This window comes from Watersipora subatra, chromosome 10 (assembly GCF_963576615.1).
Source record: "Watersipora subatra chromosome 10, tzWatSuba1.1, whole genome shotgun sequence".
Classification (NCBI taxonomy): Eukaryota; Metazoa; Bryozoa; class Gymnolaemata; order Cheilostomatida; family Watersiporidae; genus Watersipora; species Watersipora subatra.
In genome coordinates, this window is record NC_088717.1 from 58427508 (window position 1) to 58447865 (window position 20358).

The 20358-nt window shown below is 37.2% G+C and overlaps 1 protein-coding gene across 2 annotated transcripts; it reads left to right on the forward strand.

Annotated features, from left to right (window-relative positions):
- Window positions 1–650: 650 nt before the first annotated feature.
- Window positions 651–18866, forward strand: LOC137405685 (fucose-1-phosphate guanylyltransferase-like). 2 transcript variants are annotated; one of them, XM_068092027.1, is made up of 7 exons: window positions 651–854; window positions 3102–3275; window positions 3568–3632; window positions 8270–8354; window positions 11615–11731; window positions 14631–14759; window positions 16481–18866. In XM_068092027.1, the coding sequence occupies exons 1-7, from the start codon at window positions 788–790 to the stop codon at window positions 17791–17793; spliced, it is 1950 nt and encodes a 649-aa protein (XP_067948128.1). In that variant the 5' UTR covers window positions 651–787; the 3' UTR covers window positions 17794–18866. The 2 variants fall into 2 exon arrangements, with proteins under 2 accessions (XP_067948128.1, XP_067948129.1); XM_068092028.1 differs by lacking the exons at window positions 651–854; window positions 3102–3275 and having other exon boundaries at window positions 3603–3632; window positions 8251–8354.
- Window positions 18867–20358: the final 1492 nt, after the last annotated feature.

Below are 20358 nucleotides of genomic sequence, written 5' to 3' on the forward strand. Positions count from 1 at the left end.
TATTCCAGCCTTATTATGCAATACTAGTATGTATATAATCGGCTGCTATTCACTTGGAGTGCAGTTCAACATTGTCACCACTGGCTCCATGAGATTCAAGCGCATTAGGAAACATTCATAATATTCTGGAGTTGTGATCTCTTTAATTATGAATGTACGGATCGAATAACTCCCAGTCCGACTCTTGAGAATATTACGAACGCAAATAAACTCGAAACGATCATTATGGTATTTTGCAGCAAAAAACTGGACCACGAAGACAACAGTTTCAAAAAAATTAATAAGCAAGCCTGATTCTCATTCAGTAATAATCATAACTTCAAACATCATATATATAAACGTGCGAAACAAGTATCCAGAAACGTTAAAATAAACCAAAATGTTTATTTACGCAATCGTTGTTCTATGCATGGCGTTGACAAACTTTGCTTTGTAAACGTTTGTCTAAAATCTTTCATATTATTGAAAACAAGTTATTTACTATTTCATGTTTAAAATATTGTTGACGCTCATCGGCTAGGTTTTATTAATCGTTTATGGATGGCGCAGTTCGTCAATCGCGAACGCAGCGCTAAAGGCGCACATTGATGTATTTATAAGGCTGTTATTATAACATGCGCTTCGTTGAAGTGGAGAGCAATGGTGATTGTGATAGGTGACCAATAATGAACAAATTACTCAGGAAACATATTTGGTCGTTCAGATGGGAACAGAGTTTCTGAAGCATTGCAGCGTCATGACTTACGAGTGCTAGCACATATCTGTGTGCAATTAGACAGAGAGCGACATGGTTGCAATGAAGAAAACATCTCTTTGCATGACCCCAGTTTTACAGGAGTACGACAAGTTGCGAGGTGAGTAACGATGATGATCGGTCAAAGCTAGGTACTCCCATAACTTCAATTATTGACTCTAGTATTAATATCTTTTTTAACAATTATAAACCTATGGTATTCGTTGTTCGTGACAGATTGTTAAAATGTATTGAAGCCTACATTTTTTACTTGGTGGCAATAATCGAATAAAATCTTCATCGCCGAGAGTCGTACAAGACAACGGACGTTTTCTTTTAATAAATTCTATATTTTCTGCTTTTCATTTCCCAGGACATTTTCTTTTCCATTTTGCCTTTTATTTCTCCCCCTATTTAATAAGCATTACTACTGTCGGAGTTTCTAATTTACAGCAGACTGTTGCTTGTTAGGCGTTAGCAAGGGCAATTCTTTGTAATGAGGAGTTCCATGATTACGGTAGCTTGCACTTTGCCAACTTTTAACAGTTCTAAAATTAGTAATCAGAAACTTGTGTCAAATCATGGATTAATATTGATCGCATAAAATACCTAGCAGGGAACTCATGGATTATCTCAACTAAGTCTAACTTAGCTTAGCTGCCTTTATATGTAAACATGAATAAATGTACTATAAGGCATTTTTCATTCAAAATGATATGGAAAAACTTACAATTTTGAATGTAAGCAGAAATAAATGAGGACTATTTCATGTTAATAGTATTAAAGGATTATCTTATCAATGTTTTATCTATCCTATTCTGTACTAGATTGTTGCTGCTTTTTGAAAATGAATAGCCCTATATGGAAAACTTATCAACTACTTACAGTTTTAATATGATAGATAATGCGGAAGTATACTGTATACGGAAGTACATAAATACATATTGTGCTCGAGTGACAAACTTATATACCAAAATTATCTAATTTATATCCACCACATTGCTGTTTGGTTCATATTTTGTCCGTGGTAAATTTGTGCTTCTCACTTCTAAAACAATCATTGTTCATTCAAGTTGTTAAAAAAGCAGTTAAGTCACTCTGTTAAATTTTTTGTCAAGAAAGTTTCGACAGAGTGATTTGGGATTTAACATAAGGAAGTGATTTCTAAAAGAACTTCTTTTATTGAAAACTTATTTACTGATCATTCCTCATTCAATGAAATTGCCTTTTACAAGCCAAGAAAAATTTCCAGTGTGTGATAATGCAAATAGGAAAAAATGTCTCTTGGCTTTTATAAACAATTTCACTATCTGATGGAGAATTTTGATGAATCCCATAAAATAACATGCTAGCATCTCAAACACTTTTCTTTTTAACCTCAAATCTATTTTTGTGATTTACTGAAATGTACTGCTTATCGTATGTTGTCTTTTGTTCAGTACGCTATGGAGCTTTTTCTTTTACATATTTATTATTCATCAAGTTTTATTTTGTATAAATGTGACTATTGCGATTTTGAATGCTTTCAAAAAGATCACGATTATCATGGTTAGTTTAAACTTTTGAAATGTGTTGAAAAATTGTTGTGTATTACATATTCTTTCAGTAGGAATGCACTGGTCTACTTCATGTGTTTCATGTTCATTTCATCAAATACACATCGGGCCTAATTGCTCAAAAATGCAAGTGAAAGCTTTCTTTGAGAGAAATGACAACTGCATTTCGGTTGACGCGAGGCGGTTGACGGTTGACGCGAGGCGTTAAGTGCAACCTAGATTGATGCTTAAAATCAATAGTTTGTGGAACTTATAACCAGCGCTAAGAGGTGTGTCTAATTACCTCACAGGCCGCTCAAGCCATTGGTTAGCCTCTCAGATGTTTTTATTGCTTGTACAAAGGAAAGTAAATTATAACAAAATGAGTACAGCCTATATTTAATGATGCTTATTTTTTTCCATCTAAAAGTCCTTTAACAGTAATTTAAATTAATGAGCAACTATAGCTTCCTTATAGGTCTTTCACGCTAGATAAATCATTTGTAATTCTCAGAAAGTCTGTTTAGTGCGGCCAAGAGCCAGCAGAGCCTGTGCTTCAGTTTTTAATGTTTGTTCTAGCTGGCAATCGGTAACTTTTCCCTCTAAAGAGAAGTGTTGAAAGGGCGAACATATTATTTTCATGTTATTCCGAAAGCCAATACTGCTTTTTATGTGGGCTTATGATCAGGCATTAGTGCTATTAAATCATTGGCTCAACTTAAAATCTGTAATATTATTGTGATATTATAGCCACATGTTTTAGTGTCAAGTCGTATGACATATTGTCGATGTGTTTTTTTCTGCTGTTTGCAAAATCATTTTATACAATTTAGGAGACCCGTCATGTTGTGTCGAGTTTTGGGATGTTGTTGTTCTGACGACATCGGACGCTGCCCAGCAATCGGTGTACGAGCTAGAGATTTCTGATAAACTTGAGCACAAGCAGCTGCCTATGCGGACCAAGTACCATGTCATACACGACCCTCCCGGTTGCAAAATCGGTTCTGGTAAGTCTAAAACTTTAAGATGCGACTTGAGTAAGCATTGAGACAGTCATTAGATCATTAGATAGCTGTGGACTATCAATGTAAGCAAACTTGCACATGTTTCTTCTATATTATATTAGTTAAAATGTGATCTATGAATAGTTATTTGGTTTTGATATTATAATTCTACCTATTTGGAGAAGGGGTTTGTTCCATCAAGTTTCACACTAACTAAACTAGAAACTCCATCTTATCTCGGAGTTATCCATGTATGTCATTATCTTGTACAATGCAGAAAGTGATCTTATTGCAGGTGGATCCACAATGTACACCATATCATGTCTCGCTAAGCTAGAACCAAATTGGCGCAAGCAAAAGGTTGGTATTGTCAATAGTTAAAAAATGCACCACTTACCAGCGCGTGACCGCATCTCATTTGCTCAGTTGCAGCTATCAGTTGATTTGTAGCGTTATCACCAGTCACTCCCCTAGGGGTATTTCGTAATACTATGACACTGCCTGTCTCCTAGCAGATAGCTGCCCTGCCGTCATAACAACCAAACACTTCCTTATCTTATCGCTTGTTTTTCGAATAGCTTAACTGCTGCCAATCTATTTGCGTGAGTAGCGATCCGAGCTTTGCAGGAGCAGCGTTCAGAGCCTTGCAGGAACAGCGTTCAGAGCCTTGCAGGAGCAGCGTTCCGAGCCTTGCAGGAGCAGCGTTCCGAGCCTTGCAGGAGCAGCGTTCCGAGCCTTGCAGGAGCAGCGTTCCGAGCCTTGCAGGAGCAGCGTTCCGAGCCTTGCAGGAGCAGGGTTCCGAGCCTTGCAGGAGCAGCGTTCCGAGTCTTGCAGGAACAGCGTTCCGAGTCTTGCAGGAACAGCGTTCCGAGTCTTGCAGGAACAGCGGTCCGAGTCTTGCAGGAACAGCGTTCCGAGTCTTGCAGGAACAGCGTTCCGAGTCTTGCAAGAACAGCGTTCCGAGTCTTGCAGGAACAGCGTTCCGAGCCTTGCAAGAGCTTTGCAGCTGACAGCCAGGCTGCGCGTTAGAGTTTACTACCGGTTTCTCACTTGGCTGGCAAATTCCGCACAGAACTCAAGGAATTTATATCTGCTAATGGTAAACCGCTTCAGTGGAAAAATCTCAACCTCTTTAGTTGGATTAGTGGGATAAAATGCTTTTTGCCGAGCATAAAATTTTCATTGCTGCGGTCTAGTTGTCTGAAATCACTGGCTGTCACTTGCGTCACCATGCACTGTAACGACCACTGCCAGGGAGTGTCCTAGGAACACATGTTTATTTCATAGCAACCTTTGCAGACAACTGTTGAATTAGTTGGTCAGATATTTCATAGCAAGATTACAATGAGTGGCAGGTTTACACTCGGTAAATATTATGAGGGTCGGTAAATATTATGAGGGTCGGCGAGTCGCTGAAACTTAATGACAAACTTACAAAATGTTAGTTGAGGTTATCATGAAGTATCAGTATTTTTTATGATTCGCAATTGTTTTTGATGTTTGAGTTGATCTGACTGTCAGGATGGTTCAAGATTAAAATCGGCAAAACTTGATTGCGATTGAAAAGCTCAGAAGAAAACTGCGTGGGAAATGACATCACTAGTTGTTATAGTTGATATCGGCTATTGCGTTCAAGTTGCAGTGATCGAAATTCTGTCAAGAAGTTGTATAAGTGTCTCTATTCTGTCGAGCGGTTTAATCTCGATCAGGTTTTGTCGATTTTAATCTCAAAACATCCTGGTAGTCAGATCACCACAAACATAAAAAACGATCACAAATTATAGAAAAATACCAATACTTTCCAATAAAATGTACTGAAATTTAATGCGAGTTTTAGTTTTATTTTCAATCTTTAAAAATATTGAAAATAAAACTATCTAGCATCAAATCAACGTTTTTCTTTTTATAAAATTAATTGTTTCACTAAATATATTCGCTTTTCTACGTAAAGCTCCAGCATGTCTACAAGTTAGCTAATCCTTCACATGTGATGTTCAGCGCTGTTTCTAGCTCACCGAGGGTCACTATGTGCAATGTGCTGCATTTATTTACTTCTGTAAATAATAAGTTGCAGGGTAACACTGTGCAAAGACATCGGGCAAAGTAGTGACACTATTTATTGCTATGATAGACCTGAATGCCAGCTCTATATATAGCGCTACATGCCGACGATCTATTTCAATGGTGTAACTGGCTAAAACTGGTATCGCTACGTCACTGGGTTTTGTTGTTCGTGTCATTAAATGCCATTGTTTGATATCGATTTCGGACAGCGTGCTCAGCCTCTGACTTATCTACAGCTGATAGGAGCTGCGCGAATACCCCTGCACATGCTCTTAGTTTGTACAAACACAAAACACGCTCGCGGATCCGTCACGCCCCAGCCATAGAAAGGGCGGAAGCTTTGCTTGGTGAACAACCATGTATTGTTTTCTTCTCAATTACAGACCATAACTATGGCCAAAGAGAATATTTAGTTAGATTTTGTACCTCTAGTAACATCCTTGACCAGCTGTCTGCTCAAGAGGTCCTATTTCGAGTCACCGTAGTCGTGCCAAAGGAGCTGTTATCAGCACGCTTGTTTGTTTTTGCCTTCAGATAGTTTTAGTTTATCACCCTGCAAAGTTCCGGAATGCTCTATATAGCCTCTGAATTTTTACTGTTGTAACCTGTGAGTGCTGCTCGCAGTAAACCTTTATGATCTAACTTTTGTAAAGATTGGCCTCTCCGCGGCAGCATATTATGCTGCCCCTCCGCAGCAGCATATTATGAACATGCTCTTGCTGAGTTTCATCAACAGTGTACCATCATACATTCTCCTTGTTGCAACTACTGAGATACACTTTTCACACTGAGAATGAATTCTTTCGTCTCATATTCAGTATGTTTATATACCTGTGTTTGATAAAATTGGTTTAAAAGAGTGCCACGCCCATCGCTTGCTTCCATTGATGCATCAATGTCCATCGTCAGTACATTCATGCTATTCCAGTACCCGCCAAGAATTTGCATATAAAGCTCTTTGATGTGAACGAGTGCAAGATGGAGAACACGAGTCCTTGACATGAATCTCAGGACTGTTTCATACAACTTTGTTTGCACTCCCTTTACACAGGGTGCTTTGAATGACTTGTTTTACACATTGCATAATAAAAAACAGCAAAAAACTGCGAGAGTTTATCATCAACTATAAGATAGATATTCAAGAGAATTTGTTGTGTGAAGTTGAATGTCCAACTAAATGTAATTAATACATAGCGATGGTAGCAGTTTGCCTTTAATGTGTCTATCAGTGGTTTTAGTTGTTACACTTAGTGCAATTACTGACAGTTTACGACTCGTTTGAGTTGTCTGGAGGTCATATCCACTTACGTTTGTCTGTCTGATTTGTGAGTTCTTGACTTTAGACATTTCCTCACTGTGATACAATGCAACTTCCTCAAGTGTTGTAATAGTCCACTAGTGAAGTATTCCTGGCAGTTACCCTTTTTCAAGTACTCTTGTTAGTTTGCTTTTAGTGTTGCATTTCTCAAGTCATGACCGATTACATAATGTGTATGACACATGCTGTGTATGTGCTGCAATGCCTTGTATCTTGATAGGCCGTAGAATCAGCTGTGATGAAACACATGAACTTATGTATTTCACAATGGGCCTGTAGTCAGTGCGGTTGCCTTTGTATGGTTGGTCATATCGCAATCTACCTAAGCTGTTTTATTTTCTCACATCCAGCTAAAAAAAACCAAAGTTGATGAAGAGCTGAAGAGAGGTCACGTCACACAGATCAGAATCAAACACACAAAAATAATAATATTCTAGCTCTTTCCTGTCTGAAGGTCACATGATTGAAATTGTTACATCGTGATTCAGATATGAATTGATCCTGAGTAAAAAAACTAGAGTGGATATTGCATTTGCTAGTAATATGTTGTCCAACCAAACACGAGCTTGGCCCTGGGTCAAGCCAAATTGAGCAGGACAGAAATCATGCAATAGTTCGCCTTTCTTCAGAGTTGTTTATTAGGTTGTTGTCTGACCATCTGTTAATATTCACATGTTAATCGGCTCCATAGATTATTAAATAAAAACATTTGGGCTACGCAATAAATGGTCGCTTAGTCCTACCAGATGACTATAAACTTGAAGTTATCTTCTAGGTACCACACTTTCACCGATATCTGATCAATTCTGTCGATTACCTGCGAATGAATTCAGCAAAGCATTTTCGACACCGAACATATTTGTTATAGAGCAAGCATTCCATTGTCGTAGCCTAATAATATAGTATTAACAAATTTATGTAAAGACCTTTGACCGCCACTTTTGCTGATGCATTGACGCGAATACGCATCCACTTTCAACGGACCTTAGTCAACTCCGTTATCGCATGATCGTCGTGTGACTCCATCGAAACAGAAACTACCTCACTTCTCCTAAAATTGTTAAGGGTACACAATTGAAATCCAAACATCTCACTTCCACCCATAAGTGCACCCCCAAGTCTCTACCTTAATGTAGTGTCAAACTTGTTTTATACAGTTACAAACCGATTTGGAAGTCAATAACTCCTTTTTAGTGTTACTTATGTTCAAAGCTGTAGCATTAATCAGCTTTCAAAGTCTTGATTAAAATAAACAGATTAATTTTTCTTATCGCAAACTGGTATAAATGGCTACAGCACAGACTAAACCACTAAGATTTCATATAAAACGGATATCATGCATGGCGCGGAAAATCTTCAAGGTTGATGTTTTCTTCTCGTTGAAAAATTTTTCGTAAGATTATTTCCTTTAAAAAATCAGTAAGTAAGTCTCTCTTCAAATTTTTGCATTTCTGGACAATGAAGGATATCATAAAGAACAAATCTTTGAAACAAAAAGGCAGAGAATGACAAATAATAAGCTCACAAGCTCAAAGAGGAATCTGTTCTTCTTCGACCTTTGAACCCAGTTAAACTGTTATGGGCCTGTCATTGTAGTTGCTGCCTCTTTTTGCAGATCCTACTCATGCATGCTGGGGGCTCAAGTCAGCGTTTACCAAGTGCAAGTGTCCTTGGTAAGGCGTTCATCACCATTCCAATAGGTAAGATAACTTCCTTCCTCTGACAGTATTTATTATTACCCATAATCACGCCCTCTTAACATCATGCCTACATCAAGTTAAACTTTGCATGGCCAGTCATTCTAAGCAGTTCTAACCCGCAGCACAATTTTTTATTGTAATAACAACAGCAGGGAATATTATCCATTTTATATAATTTCGATCAAATACCTCATTTATCAACACTTTCAAGTCGTGAAAATTGACACCAAGATTCGCAATCTTTGCCAAATATCGATCGGAAATTACTGCTACACAATAGAATTATATTAAAATTGCTTGTTGAGCAAAATTATCTAAAAATTGTACATGTATATTCAAAATCCTTGTTCATGAAAGCAGAGCATATGTTTTAAACAGATTACTTCTGATAATAGCTAATTTTTGCAGACAATTTTTGAATTTTGTATTTTTGTGAAGGAAATATTGTTTGCTAGAGCACTGCACAAGATCTACGCACAAGCCGACTAGTGTAATTTTATAGCCAGCACTTGAAAGTTGATAAGAGATATATAGATACGGAATGGACTCTTTCGGTGTTTGTGGAACCTGACATGTTAAATAACTACAACAACATGGCCTGGCAATAGGTGGGGGAAATGTTTAAGAATGGCGACCAATAAAAGAGCTTTTGTCTTGCGTTCATGCATCAGGTAATCATCGGTGCTGACATCATAATTTATATGGCTATGTTTAATTCTATGTTTAGCCGAAAAAATGACTGCCTTATGTCACAGCTTGGAGCTTGTGTTGCGAGTGTTTTTATCTTGTAACTGTTTTTTTGTTTTATGTTCAAAATCATTGCTAAAAAATGCAATATCTTTATTATATAGCTGTAAATGGATTATTATATAGTTATAAATAGATTATTATATGTTTATAAATAGACGTAGTTTAAAATGTTCTTACAATGGTCTTTCATGTTATGCAAATGTGATTATATCATGCATCATGCACGTGACACGTAAAAGCGTTCCATCTTTTGAAACGGGCTAAATGTACACATGTAGCAAGCCAGTGAAACAAGATAAACACTTTGTGCTACTGCCACAGTTTCTCCAGCCATCCATATGATTCGTGAGCAGTCAATTCCTAAATAGTTTGATGAAATACCACAGGATTGTGTTCAATTGATGCAGATTAGATCTTCTTTCCAATGGACTATTTTACTCAGCTAGAAATGCTACAAGTTAGTGGCATACAATACGCGTAACCTCGGCAAGGAAGACTGTAAATGACTGTTTTACTAATATAATTGTAAGTATAATGGAAAAATAAAAATTAACTCAATGCAAGCTTACTCCTATAACTTATGAATGAAGAGTGTATTCTCTTTAGAATACTCGGGCAGCAGTTGACAGGAGGGTATAACTCTTACTGTTGAACTGAGACAAATGTCAAAATTTTAATCAGTTTGAGGGTCGAGTAAAAGAATTCGCGTGTTGCCATAAAGAAGGTTAGATAACTCACAAAGATTCATTCATCCAACTATAAATTCAATATTCTCTTATTGGAATAATAAATAAACACTCGACATAATTTTTATTGTCGTACTAAATATGAAACATTAAGTTTTAACCTATATGAGATCCAAGTATACATTTTTACATGTAACACAGATGAGTTCCAAATGTATTTACATGTAACACAGACGACTACCAAATGTATTTACATGTAACACAGACGACTACCAAATGTATTTACGTGTAACACAGACGACTACTAAATGTATTTACATGTAACACAGACGACTACTAAATGTATTTACATGTAACACAGACGACTACTAAATGTATTTACATGTAACACAGACGACTACCAAATGTATTTACATGTAACACAGACTACTACCAAATGTATTTACATGTAACACAGACGACTACTAAATGTATTTACATGTAACACAGACGAGTACCAAATGTATTTACATGTAACACAGACGACTACCAAATGTATTTACATGTAACACAGACGACTACTAAATGTATTTACATGTAACACAGACGACTACCAAATGTATTTACATGTAACACAGACGACTACCAAATGTATTTACATGTAACACAGACGACTACTAAATGTATTTACATGTAACACAGACGACTACTAAATGTATTTACATGTAACACAGACGACTACTAAATGTATTTACATGTAACACAGACGACTACTAAATGTATTTACATGTAACACAGACGACTACCAAATGTATTTACATGTAACACAGACTACTACCAAATGTATTTACATGTAACACAGACGACTACTAAATGTATTTACATGTAACACAGACGAGTACCAAATGTATTTACATGTAACACAGACGACTACCAAATGTATTTACATGTAACACAGACGACTACTAAATGTATTTACATGTAACACAGACGACTACCAAATGTATTTACATGTAACACAGACGAGTACCAAATGTATTTACATGTAACACAGACGAGTACCAAATGTATTTACATGTAACACAGACGAGTACCAAATGTATTTACATGTAACACAGACGACTACTAAATGTATTTACATGTAACACAGACGACTACTAAATGTATTTACATGTAACACAGACGACTACTAAATGTATTTACATGTAACACAGACGACTACTAAATGTATTTACATGTAACACAGACGACTACCAAATGTATTTACATGTAACACAGACGACTACCAAATGTATTTACATGTAACACAGACGACTACCAAATGTATTTACATGTAACACAGATGACTACCAAATGTATTTACATGTAACACAGATGACTACCAAATGTTAGAATCAAGAACTGAATAACTCGGAGCTAACTTACTCGTATAACTAGAAAAGTTATTATTTTGAATGCCTAGCAAGTTCTGACATATATTTCTCTGTCAAACTTTGCACACAGCATTGATAATTTTGGCCAATTCGACATTGTTCTGTTTGAATAGTTTCATTAGTAATTAATTTGTCATGAAACTTCTCCCATGATATGTAGTTTGAAAGTAAGAATGGCAAAGTTGTTATATGTTAAATACAAATTTTCTGATCGAAGACTTTTTATTACCCGGACAGTGCCGGGTAGCACAGTTAGTGTATCTATATTTTGGAATGTACATGCTCTACCGTGGTTAGTTTTAAGCACGCTCCTAAGTCATGTGTATAACGTTATTTCTTTCCAAATTTCTTTAATGTTTTCTATTCCAGTTCTCAGTACATTCTTGTCAAGGAGTTATGCTTTTCCCCGCAGGTAACCGACTCTATAGCATGTTTGACATCAAGCTGGCTTTGTGCATGCCTTTTGCCAAGAGACTGCCTCCTGGTCTCTTCATCTGCTGTCCTGACACCTTTGAGTCTTTCACTTTTGGTAAGTGAATGCGCTTGCTATATGGTGCTAGCTTTAGTTTTAAGCTAGCACCATATAGCTGCTTACCTACTTGGAATACCGGCTGCTCTCGCTGGGGCTTGCCAAGGGATAGTCAACTTGGGGTATAGTGAGGCGTTCAGGTTCCTATTTCACTTCTCGAAATTGTTACGGAGTTGGAGTAGTTGTGCCTTGATTGGGGCACATGAGGGAATATGATAACATGTCTGGTGGGGTGGGGGTCTGTCTGTGTTATTGCAACTTCAATAGCCATGACCTTCATATTTATAATTAGTTTGATGTTTATAGGCTATGGCAATGAAAACCTTTTTATAGGAAACTTTTTCCGTATCTGCTAAAAATATTTTACATCGTCATTCACCTTACTCTAAAAGCTCACATATAAATGGATAACTCCAAGGTTATGAGTACATGCATGGTGAAACTAAAGCTCACCACATATTGCATCTAATGATACATGCATATATTTTATAGATATTTTATAGATATTTTACATGCGTAAACCTCTAAGATACACATTGGGAATCTGAAAGCACCCCAGGATTTTGGCCAAGAGATGCTTGTATGCAAACATCTTCTATAACCTGCTTGCTTTTTAATCTTTGACATTTGTAGTCTTTGTAGGGTAGCGCTAGCAAATATTGCTGTCATCTCAATTTGCTTGAGCTGGTATGGTACGCATGTAATGTCTAAAAAACTAGGAGAACTCGTATTTAAGATAGGGGAGGGAGGATGTTGAACTAGATTAGCAGAAAAGTTGCTAATGTTCTCATCGAAGATGTGTCTTCAGGATTACACTGGCGTATTTATCTTTGCTCTTGCAAAAGCCGGTAATACCCTCATTTAGTGTAATAGGGCACCTTAGAAGCTGGACACTCCCACCCTGAATCGTCTGATTCTTTGGGCTGGTCAGTTCATACTACTCAATTGTATCATGCGAAGCCGTTCCTAGTAAACGTGGCTGAGTGGCTGTCTAGACACACCCAGTTAGTAGCTAGTCTAATGTTTGAACAGGTGTAAATGCTGCGTGCGTGCGCATCTCTTCCAAACTCGCTTTGCCGTCTGCCCAGTCAAGCTTGAATGTGGTGTATAATAGCTTCCATTATGCATCCTATAAGTTTTTTACAATTGAATCATTGGACATGATGCGGATGTGCTGTGTAACAGGATGCCTATGCGTGTTGTCAGCGTGTCGTCAGCGTCACCAGCTTCATCTATCAATGGACAAAATGTCATACTGAAAGCTGACACACACCTTATTTTGTGGTAACTGCATCTCAAAGGTTTTAAGTAAAAGCTATAAGCTGTCTATATCTGAGTATAGGTTTTGGCTGTGCGCGTCCCACAACGAGGTCATTTTCAAAGTCTTGTCGCTAATGCTTTGCATGTTTTGTGAGCTTGAACAACAACTTGTAGTCAGTATTGCAACAATTCCAATGGAAAAACCTGAATAGCATCTCCTTATATAACGGAGTACTTCGTTTTGAGGCAATTATCAAAGTCTTATGCATAACTTGTGCATTTCTATTTAATTGCCAATCAGACGCATCACCCAATACCTAATCATCTGGTTAAGCAGCACTCAAGATCCAATCACGCTAGTGAGTCACATTTCTGTCAAGTTTGTCAACTGTATAAACATGGCCATAAGCATGCCCTCGTGGACTGTATGTCCAAATCAGGCACTTGAAAACAGCAGGACATATGTACCTGCACATTTTAATTAGGTACATATTATACACCGATATATGTTGCATATATCATTAGAGCTCTGATTCAGATTCACTGAAATTATAAGCTTAGCAATAAACCTTTATTTATGGAAACATGCTGGAACTATAATTAGAGGTCTGTTGCCTGGAGTTTAGGCCTACTTCATCTTATAGCCTAGAGGAGTCTTTGGTGAAGACAACACTTCAGTGCATTCTTTTTGTGCTCGCATACAATGAGATGTAGATCGGTGTCTGCATACCCATTGTTGTCTTGTAAAGTTAGTAAGTAGAGGTACCTTGCTGAAGAGTTCTTTGTGCAGGTTGAAATAACATACGCATTGATAAGGTCAACTGGTCACTGGCCATCGACTGCACTCAATGCAGCTCTAGGATATTGTATTGGAAATCTGCTTGGCTGTTGCAGCCTTTATCTTTCAGTCAGTCACTGAACCCTGGCTAGGTTATTGACTATCATGGTGACCTATAGTGGCCTCCGGTGATGACCTGTAGTAGCGGTGTCTGCGTGCCTGTCCTGCTTATCACCGTGTAGGTGTCTAGTTGCATGGCTAAATATAGCCTCAGATGCCGAGGGTACTAGTATTTAATTACTAAAAATCGATAAACAAAATATGTAACAATTGCAATTTTAAATAACAAAAAATATTAACAGACAATAACAGTAGTTAATCAAAATTTGTAAAATTAGTTTTTTGCTATTGCCTTATTAAATAAACATATGGCTAGCTGAACCAGGGTTCACAGGATCCCCAACTCGCATTTACAGGGACTCATCGGGTTACGCCCGTCCGATTTATGCTGTTCCGAGGTTATGAAAGTGGCCCATAGCAATTTAAAAAAACCACATTAAGCATCGTTATTCCATTCTATGAATATGCTGTGGTTGTGTCTATAAGTTTCAGTAGTGTGACTCAGCTTCAGTAATACACCCTTTCTTGTGTACATCTTATTACAACTTACTTTAATTCATGCAGTAAGGAGTTGTTTTCTCTTTTTAAATTGAGCATTTTTATATTATGTATTAAATTTTATTATAGTACAATAGTTTTCAGCACACATTGATTAATTTATTTATGTTCCAACTTTTATAAGTTGAGAACCCTCTGTATATGTTGTTTACTTTTGCAAGATGACTGTTGTGTTATTTACAGGAAATAATGGAGACTGGAATTTCGGTGACAGGGAAGGATTTTTAGCCTTGGCTCACCCATCTCCTCTCTACGTCGGCAAAGGGCATGGAGTCTACGTTCTCGATCATAGAAACAACAAACTGGACACAGGTAAGTTTCAGCTAGCATCACTTGTTTACGTTTGATCATTATCTTTCCTTAAGTGACCTAGATTAGATAGCTGGGTGACCTAGATTGGATTCTAGGAATGTTTGATAGCGGGGAGGCATGCTGCTGGTATCAGACGGTTCATCTTCTTTCAATCCTCTGATCTTTGTAGATTGTAGTTATCTGCCTTGGATAATGCTAGCGTAGGCCCTAGTTGTGCTAGGCTGACTCATTGTATTGCAGAGAGGATACTGAGTGGATAGCCCTGATGTTGTACAGTATACTCAAGTATTGTGCAATAACTGCTATGGTGCACTCATATATGGGATGCACCTCGTTACAAATTATCAACTTATGAACAACCGTGCGTGCGGTGTGTGAAGTTTGCTAGAGATATCTGAGTTACATTACAGCCAATGAGAGACATGTTTTAAACCATTTCGGGCAGATTGAGCGACTGCAGGTCTAAGAAGGTGGTGCTTTTCTTTAAAACTCCGACAAGCTATGTCTTCCGTCTTCAAGAAAAGATGCAACTTTGAGAATTAATGGTTCAGCTGTCTTTAAAACTAGTAAAAACTAAATTAGTAGGGCATACTACCTTTCTCAGCAACTATTCTTAACATTGTAAACAATATACTTTATAAACAGTATATTTTAACATTAAAAATAGTTTGTTAGCATTATGAACAGCTTTTGCTAACATTAGAGACAGTTTATGTTAACGTTATAAACTGTTTGTTAACGTTATAAACACTTTATGTTAGCATTATAGCAGTTTATGTTAACATTATAAATAGTAGGTGTTATAACATCACAGACAATATGTGTTAACATTACAGACAATATGTGTTATCATTATAAACAATATATGTTAACTTCATAAACATATATTACCATTATATACAGTACATGTTAAAATGATAAACAATATGTTTACGCTAAGACTGAATGGTCTATAGTACATTTTTTAATTTTGTTGGTATTGCAGTTAAGAAAATAATTTTATTATAATGGCTCAGCATCTTTTTTAAATGCCCAAAATACATTTTTTACCCAAATATTTAGTGCACTATTTGCATTCCATAAAAGTTATCTTTGTTTAATGTTTGTTATTATGTTAGATTATATATAATTTATAGCATTTAAAAGCGGTAATATATACAGTATTCACTTTGGTAAGCTAACAAGTTTTATTTAAAATAACTACATGCTGTAGAGATTAAACGAAGAAACCTTAGGTTGTTAAGATAAGACAACTCCACTGCATTTGCTTTGATGTATTTTCTACATCTTATGTTAACCAGTGTGATTATATTGCTTATAGATACCATCTATAGATGGTATCTATTAGCAATATAATCACACTGGTTAACATAAGATGTAGAAAATACTTACAGATACAGTTAAAAAATTACAGAAATAAGTATGTTTCCATTGAAATGCTCTAACTTCTTGCTGTTAGGTTAGCAGGTATGACCGAGAGTTTTTTTGTGAAGCAAGTTAAACTGGGAAAAGTTTTTTATAACCTGTTCCTATTCTTTGAGATGCGGTTTGTTGGACAGACCTGGTAAACCAGAAGTTTCTAGATAGTTATAGGCTAAACTTGATGATAAAAGGATTTTTTGAATGCATACGATGGAAGCAATATATTGGGCATAGACGTTACGTATTGTTAAATTTATTTTTGGTTTGGTTTTTATATTTGTTTTCAAATTCTCTTGTAGAAGTTCTCAACTGTAAAAAAGTGCTGCAAAAGCCTACAGAGCAGTTGATGAAGGAGGAAGGTGCGATTATCTGTCCTTCTGAAGTCCCCGATAGCATAAGAGAGAGCGTCGCGACTGAGCAGGACTGGGTGTTTACCGACAGCCAGTTTTTCTTTGACCACACTATCAGCGAAAAACTGCTCGACTTTTACGAGACACATAAGCCACTCACAGCAGAGATATGTGCCTATGGCGACTTTCTACAGCCATTGGGAAAGTTTGCCGATGCCCAGTATGTAACCAACTGCAAGAACATTATGAGTATGTCAGATACGGTTATCTCTACAAGGAGAGACCTGTATAACCTTCTTAAGGGTTCTCCTCTTGGGGTCGTCGCTCTCAAATACTCAAAGTTTTACCATATTGGTACTATGATTGAATATCTTGACAACTTCTGCTCTAACCATGACCTTAGGCAGGAACTTGGTCTTAGTAGGTTCTGTTACTCGGCTTGCCTCTCCGCAGGCTCGTCTGTCCTTGCGTCTTGTGAGGCTGAGACTGGATACGTCATCAATTCTTTGGTTACAGACCGCTGTTCCTTCTCAGGCAAGTCCATTGTTGAATATTGTACTTTCACAGGTCCATCCCAGCTGCGTGTAGAGGAGAATTGCGTCATAAGTGACTGCGAGTACACCAGCAACTCTGATATTACCATACCGTCAAATACCTTCATACAAACTGTGCCCGTCCTTGACCCTCAGGGTGGCCCCATGTATGTGACTCTCATGTTTAGTATATATGAAGACATGAAAGCCAAGGTTTCCTCTGTTAGTGAGCTCGCTGATCTCTCTTACTTTGGCCACGGGCTTCTCTCCGTCGCCCCCTTCAAGAACCACACTCAACTATTTGGGAAGGGCAATCCCTTCTCTCTTTGGCATGCTAAGCTTTTTCCACTCTCTTCTTCAGCTCAAGAATCTTTTACCTCCGCCCTGAATACTCTAAAATCCGCTCTCTCTCACTCCAAGCGTCCCTTGGAACACTCGGCTTGCAGTGAAAATCTTCTGGCTCACAATGGTGAGGCAGCCAGTTGTGCCAGTGCCAACGGTACTATACCTAATGGTGCTCTCACCAATGGTATGATAGCCAACGGTGTTCAAAGTGCTGCCACAGATAGCGCTGCCATAAATGGTTCATCGACCAATGGCTTCACCGCTAATGGTCACTCACCAATTTACTACTCTTTTGCTGATGTTATTTCATACAAGGATGTCAAACAAATGATTCGTCGAAGAAATATTCTTTCTGAACAGATCCAGAATATTTTGGCTACATAGAATGTGCTCCAATCTTACTGGCTTGTCTTTCATTGTTGCCCTTGTGCTTTCGTCATGTAGTGTGCACTCAGTGCGCGCTTCCCTTGCACTATCTCAGCATTGTTTCATCCTGTAGCATATGTAAACAGCTTCTCCACTTTTTCATCTTCGTTCTCTCATATTGTTTTCTGTTTATCTTTCTCCTATTGGTGTCTTTGTTTGCGTCATGAAGATTGCCCCAAGGGTCGCTAACTTTGACTCCGATCACTCGAATGTAGATAGATCAGTTGATGATCGATTAAATCATTGTGCAAGGCAGCTCTATCCCATATTGGTGGTACCTTTGTGCATTAGAAAAGGTATGAGACAGTCTAGATGCTATATACAATTCTCTCATCTCTAGGTCCGTCATTTCCTCCATTCTCTACAGTTATCAAGCCCGAGACATTTTACGTCTGAAGTGATATTAACATTAAAACAAGACGTTTGGTTTTTAAACTTTTACTGAATATGTTAGCCGCTAGGTTATTTGTGGTGGAAAACTTTTGGTGCAGTAAGTGACAATTTAAGAGATCTCTTTTAGTACATCGTAACTCTCTGTCAAATTGAGGCATGGAAGAGAATGTTTACACCTTGACCTTTGACATTTATCTTGGTCTTGCAACAGATATCTTATTGCCCATGTATGCCCACGAAAAATCATGCATACCATTGATTATATTTCCTATTTTTTGATAGACGGTCATTTATTCTTGGTTTTAACTTATTTTAATCAGATGTCATCTAATTTCTTGTCGCAATAATGAGTACACATGCAAGGGTATTTGGATTGCTGCATGTTTGCCATGTATCACAAACATTATTTCTTTGATGTTGTTAGGAGTTTTCTAACTACAATGACGTTCAAGCCTGTGGTTGGCATGAAAATTCTGCCTTTCCTTACGCAGCTATTCGATATATATAGCGGTATACTTGTGTGTCTATGCTATAACACTTGAAGTGACTAAAAAAGTTTTATTTTTCTGAATGCCTATCATACTATGTGCAAAACTTGTTACCTCTTTCTACAATACAATAAATATTTTTTAGTGTAACACATAGTAATAGTTAGCGTTTCTGAAAGAATACATTGATTGTTAAGAAAGAAAGTTCTTTAAGTAGTGCAAGAAATTAATGAGTTGTTTATCCCTTATCATTAAGAGAAGACAATCCTGGTTAACACATGCAGCTTGTGTTCTTTTCTTTCAAGTCCTTTCTACATTTTGTTCAACAGTTAATGATGAGTGTCACTAGAAAGATTTTTATTGTATCAGCTAACTCAAAAATGTAAAAACTGTTAGTTTGCATTAGAATGAGGGAGTGATGATAGGGAGACACGATGGTTTGCATTAGAATGAGGGAGTGATGATAGGGAGACACGAAGGTTTGCATTAGAATGAGGGAGTGATGATAGGGAGACACGAAGGTTTGCATTAGAATGAGGGAGTGATGATAGGGAGAATTTGTCAAGGCTCTATATGAATACTATTTTGTACAACTCATGGATTGCCTCTGTCAGCTTGTAGCAGCTGCTTTAAAAAAATATTGGTATGCTATTATGAGTTGCTTACTCCAGCAAATATATTCTCAAGGGTTTTTTCTAAAAATCACAGTACAAGTGAAATGCAGCATTTGCGTGTATTGAATTGATAATAAACAATTACATGTATTTTGTTTACTGCAATGAAAAATCGTCTGCTGCACTATTTTAATCCTGTAAGTGCATATGAAAGGATGAATACTTACAAATAAATAAATAGCATGTGTATTATTCACAAGAATTGTTGCAGTAGATTAAAGAGAATTTAATAAATTGAACGGTAAAAAGTCTGATAAAACTCTTGGATCTTCAATGGCTAAACTATTGGCTGTAATGTTTCTATACCGGCCACAGATACAAGTATAAATAACACACAGACCTATTTAGCTTACTGAAGTATGGCTTGAAGAGCCCGATGTAAGTGTCTGGACAAAAAGCCCTTGATGGAATTGTCCTTGACATTGGTTAATAAAATATGAAGGTAAATCTGATGACCAGAAGCGTTTTCTCTCTAGTGAAGAAGAGAGTAAGCAAGCTGTGTGTAAAGAGTATTGGTACTAGCGCAATCTTGTTTTTCAGACGAGGTGTTAGTAGGAGGCAACAGCCAGTACCCCACAGAGTCCCTGCAGGGCTAATGAGGTATTCTTTAAAATACTTGCTGTGCGTCTTATACAGAAATGCATTGTAGCCTTTACATTCAAATAAAGCTATCTTGATAAGTAGAGCAGGAAAACGCTATCTTGAAGGAGTAGAGTATGGTTACATTTGCCTGAGCCAGAAATAAAATAAATGAGTAATGTATAACAGGGTTTCTTTATAGCAAATCAATAATACCTCTAACAAAACAAACTGAATGCCAATGAACTGGATCTAAAAGACAGAAGTAAAGTTTCCAAGACACCCATTGAGGACTCGCTGTTCTGCTGGAGAACCGTACAAAAAGAACATAGCTGTTCTGCTATGTTCTTTTTGTACATATTACACAAAATATGTACAAAAAGAAATCT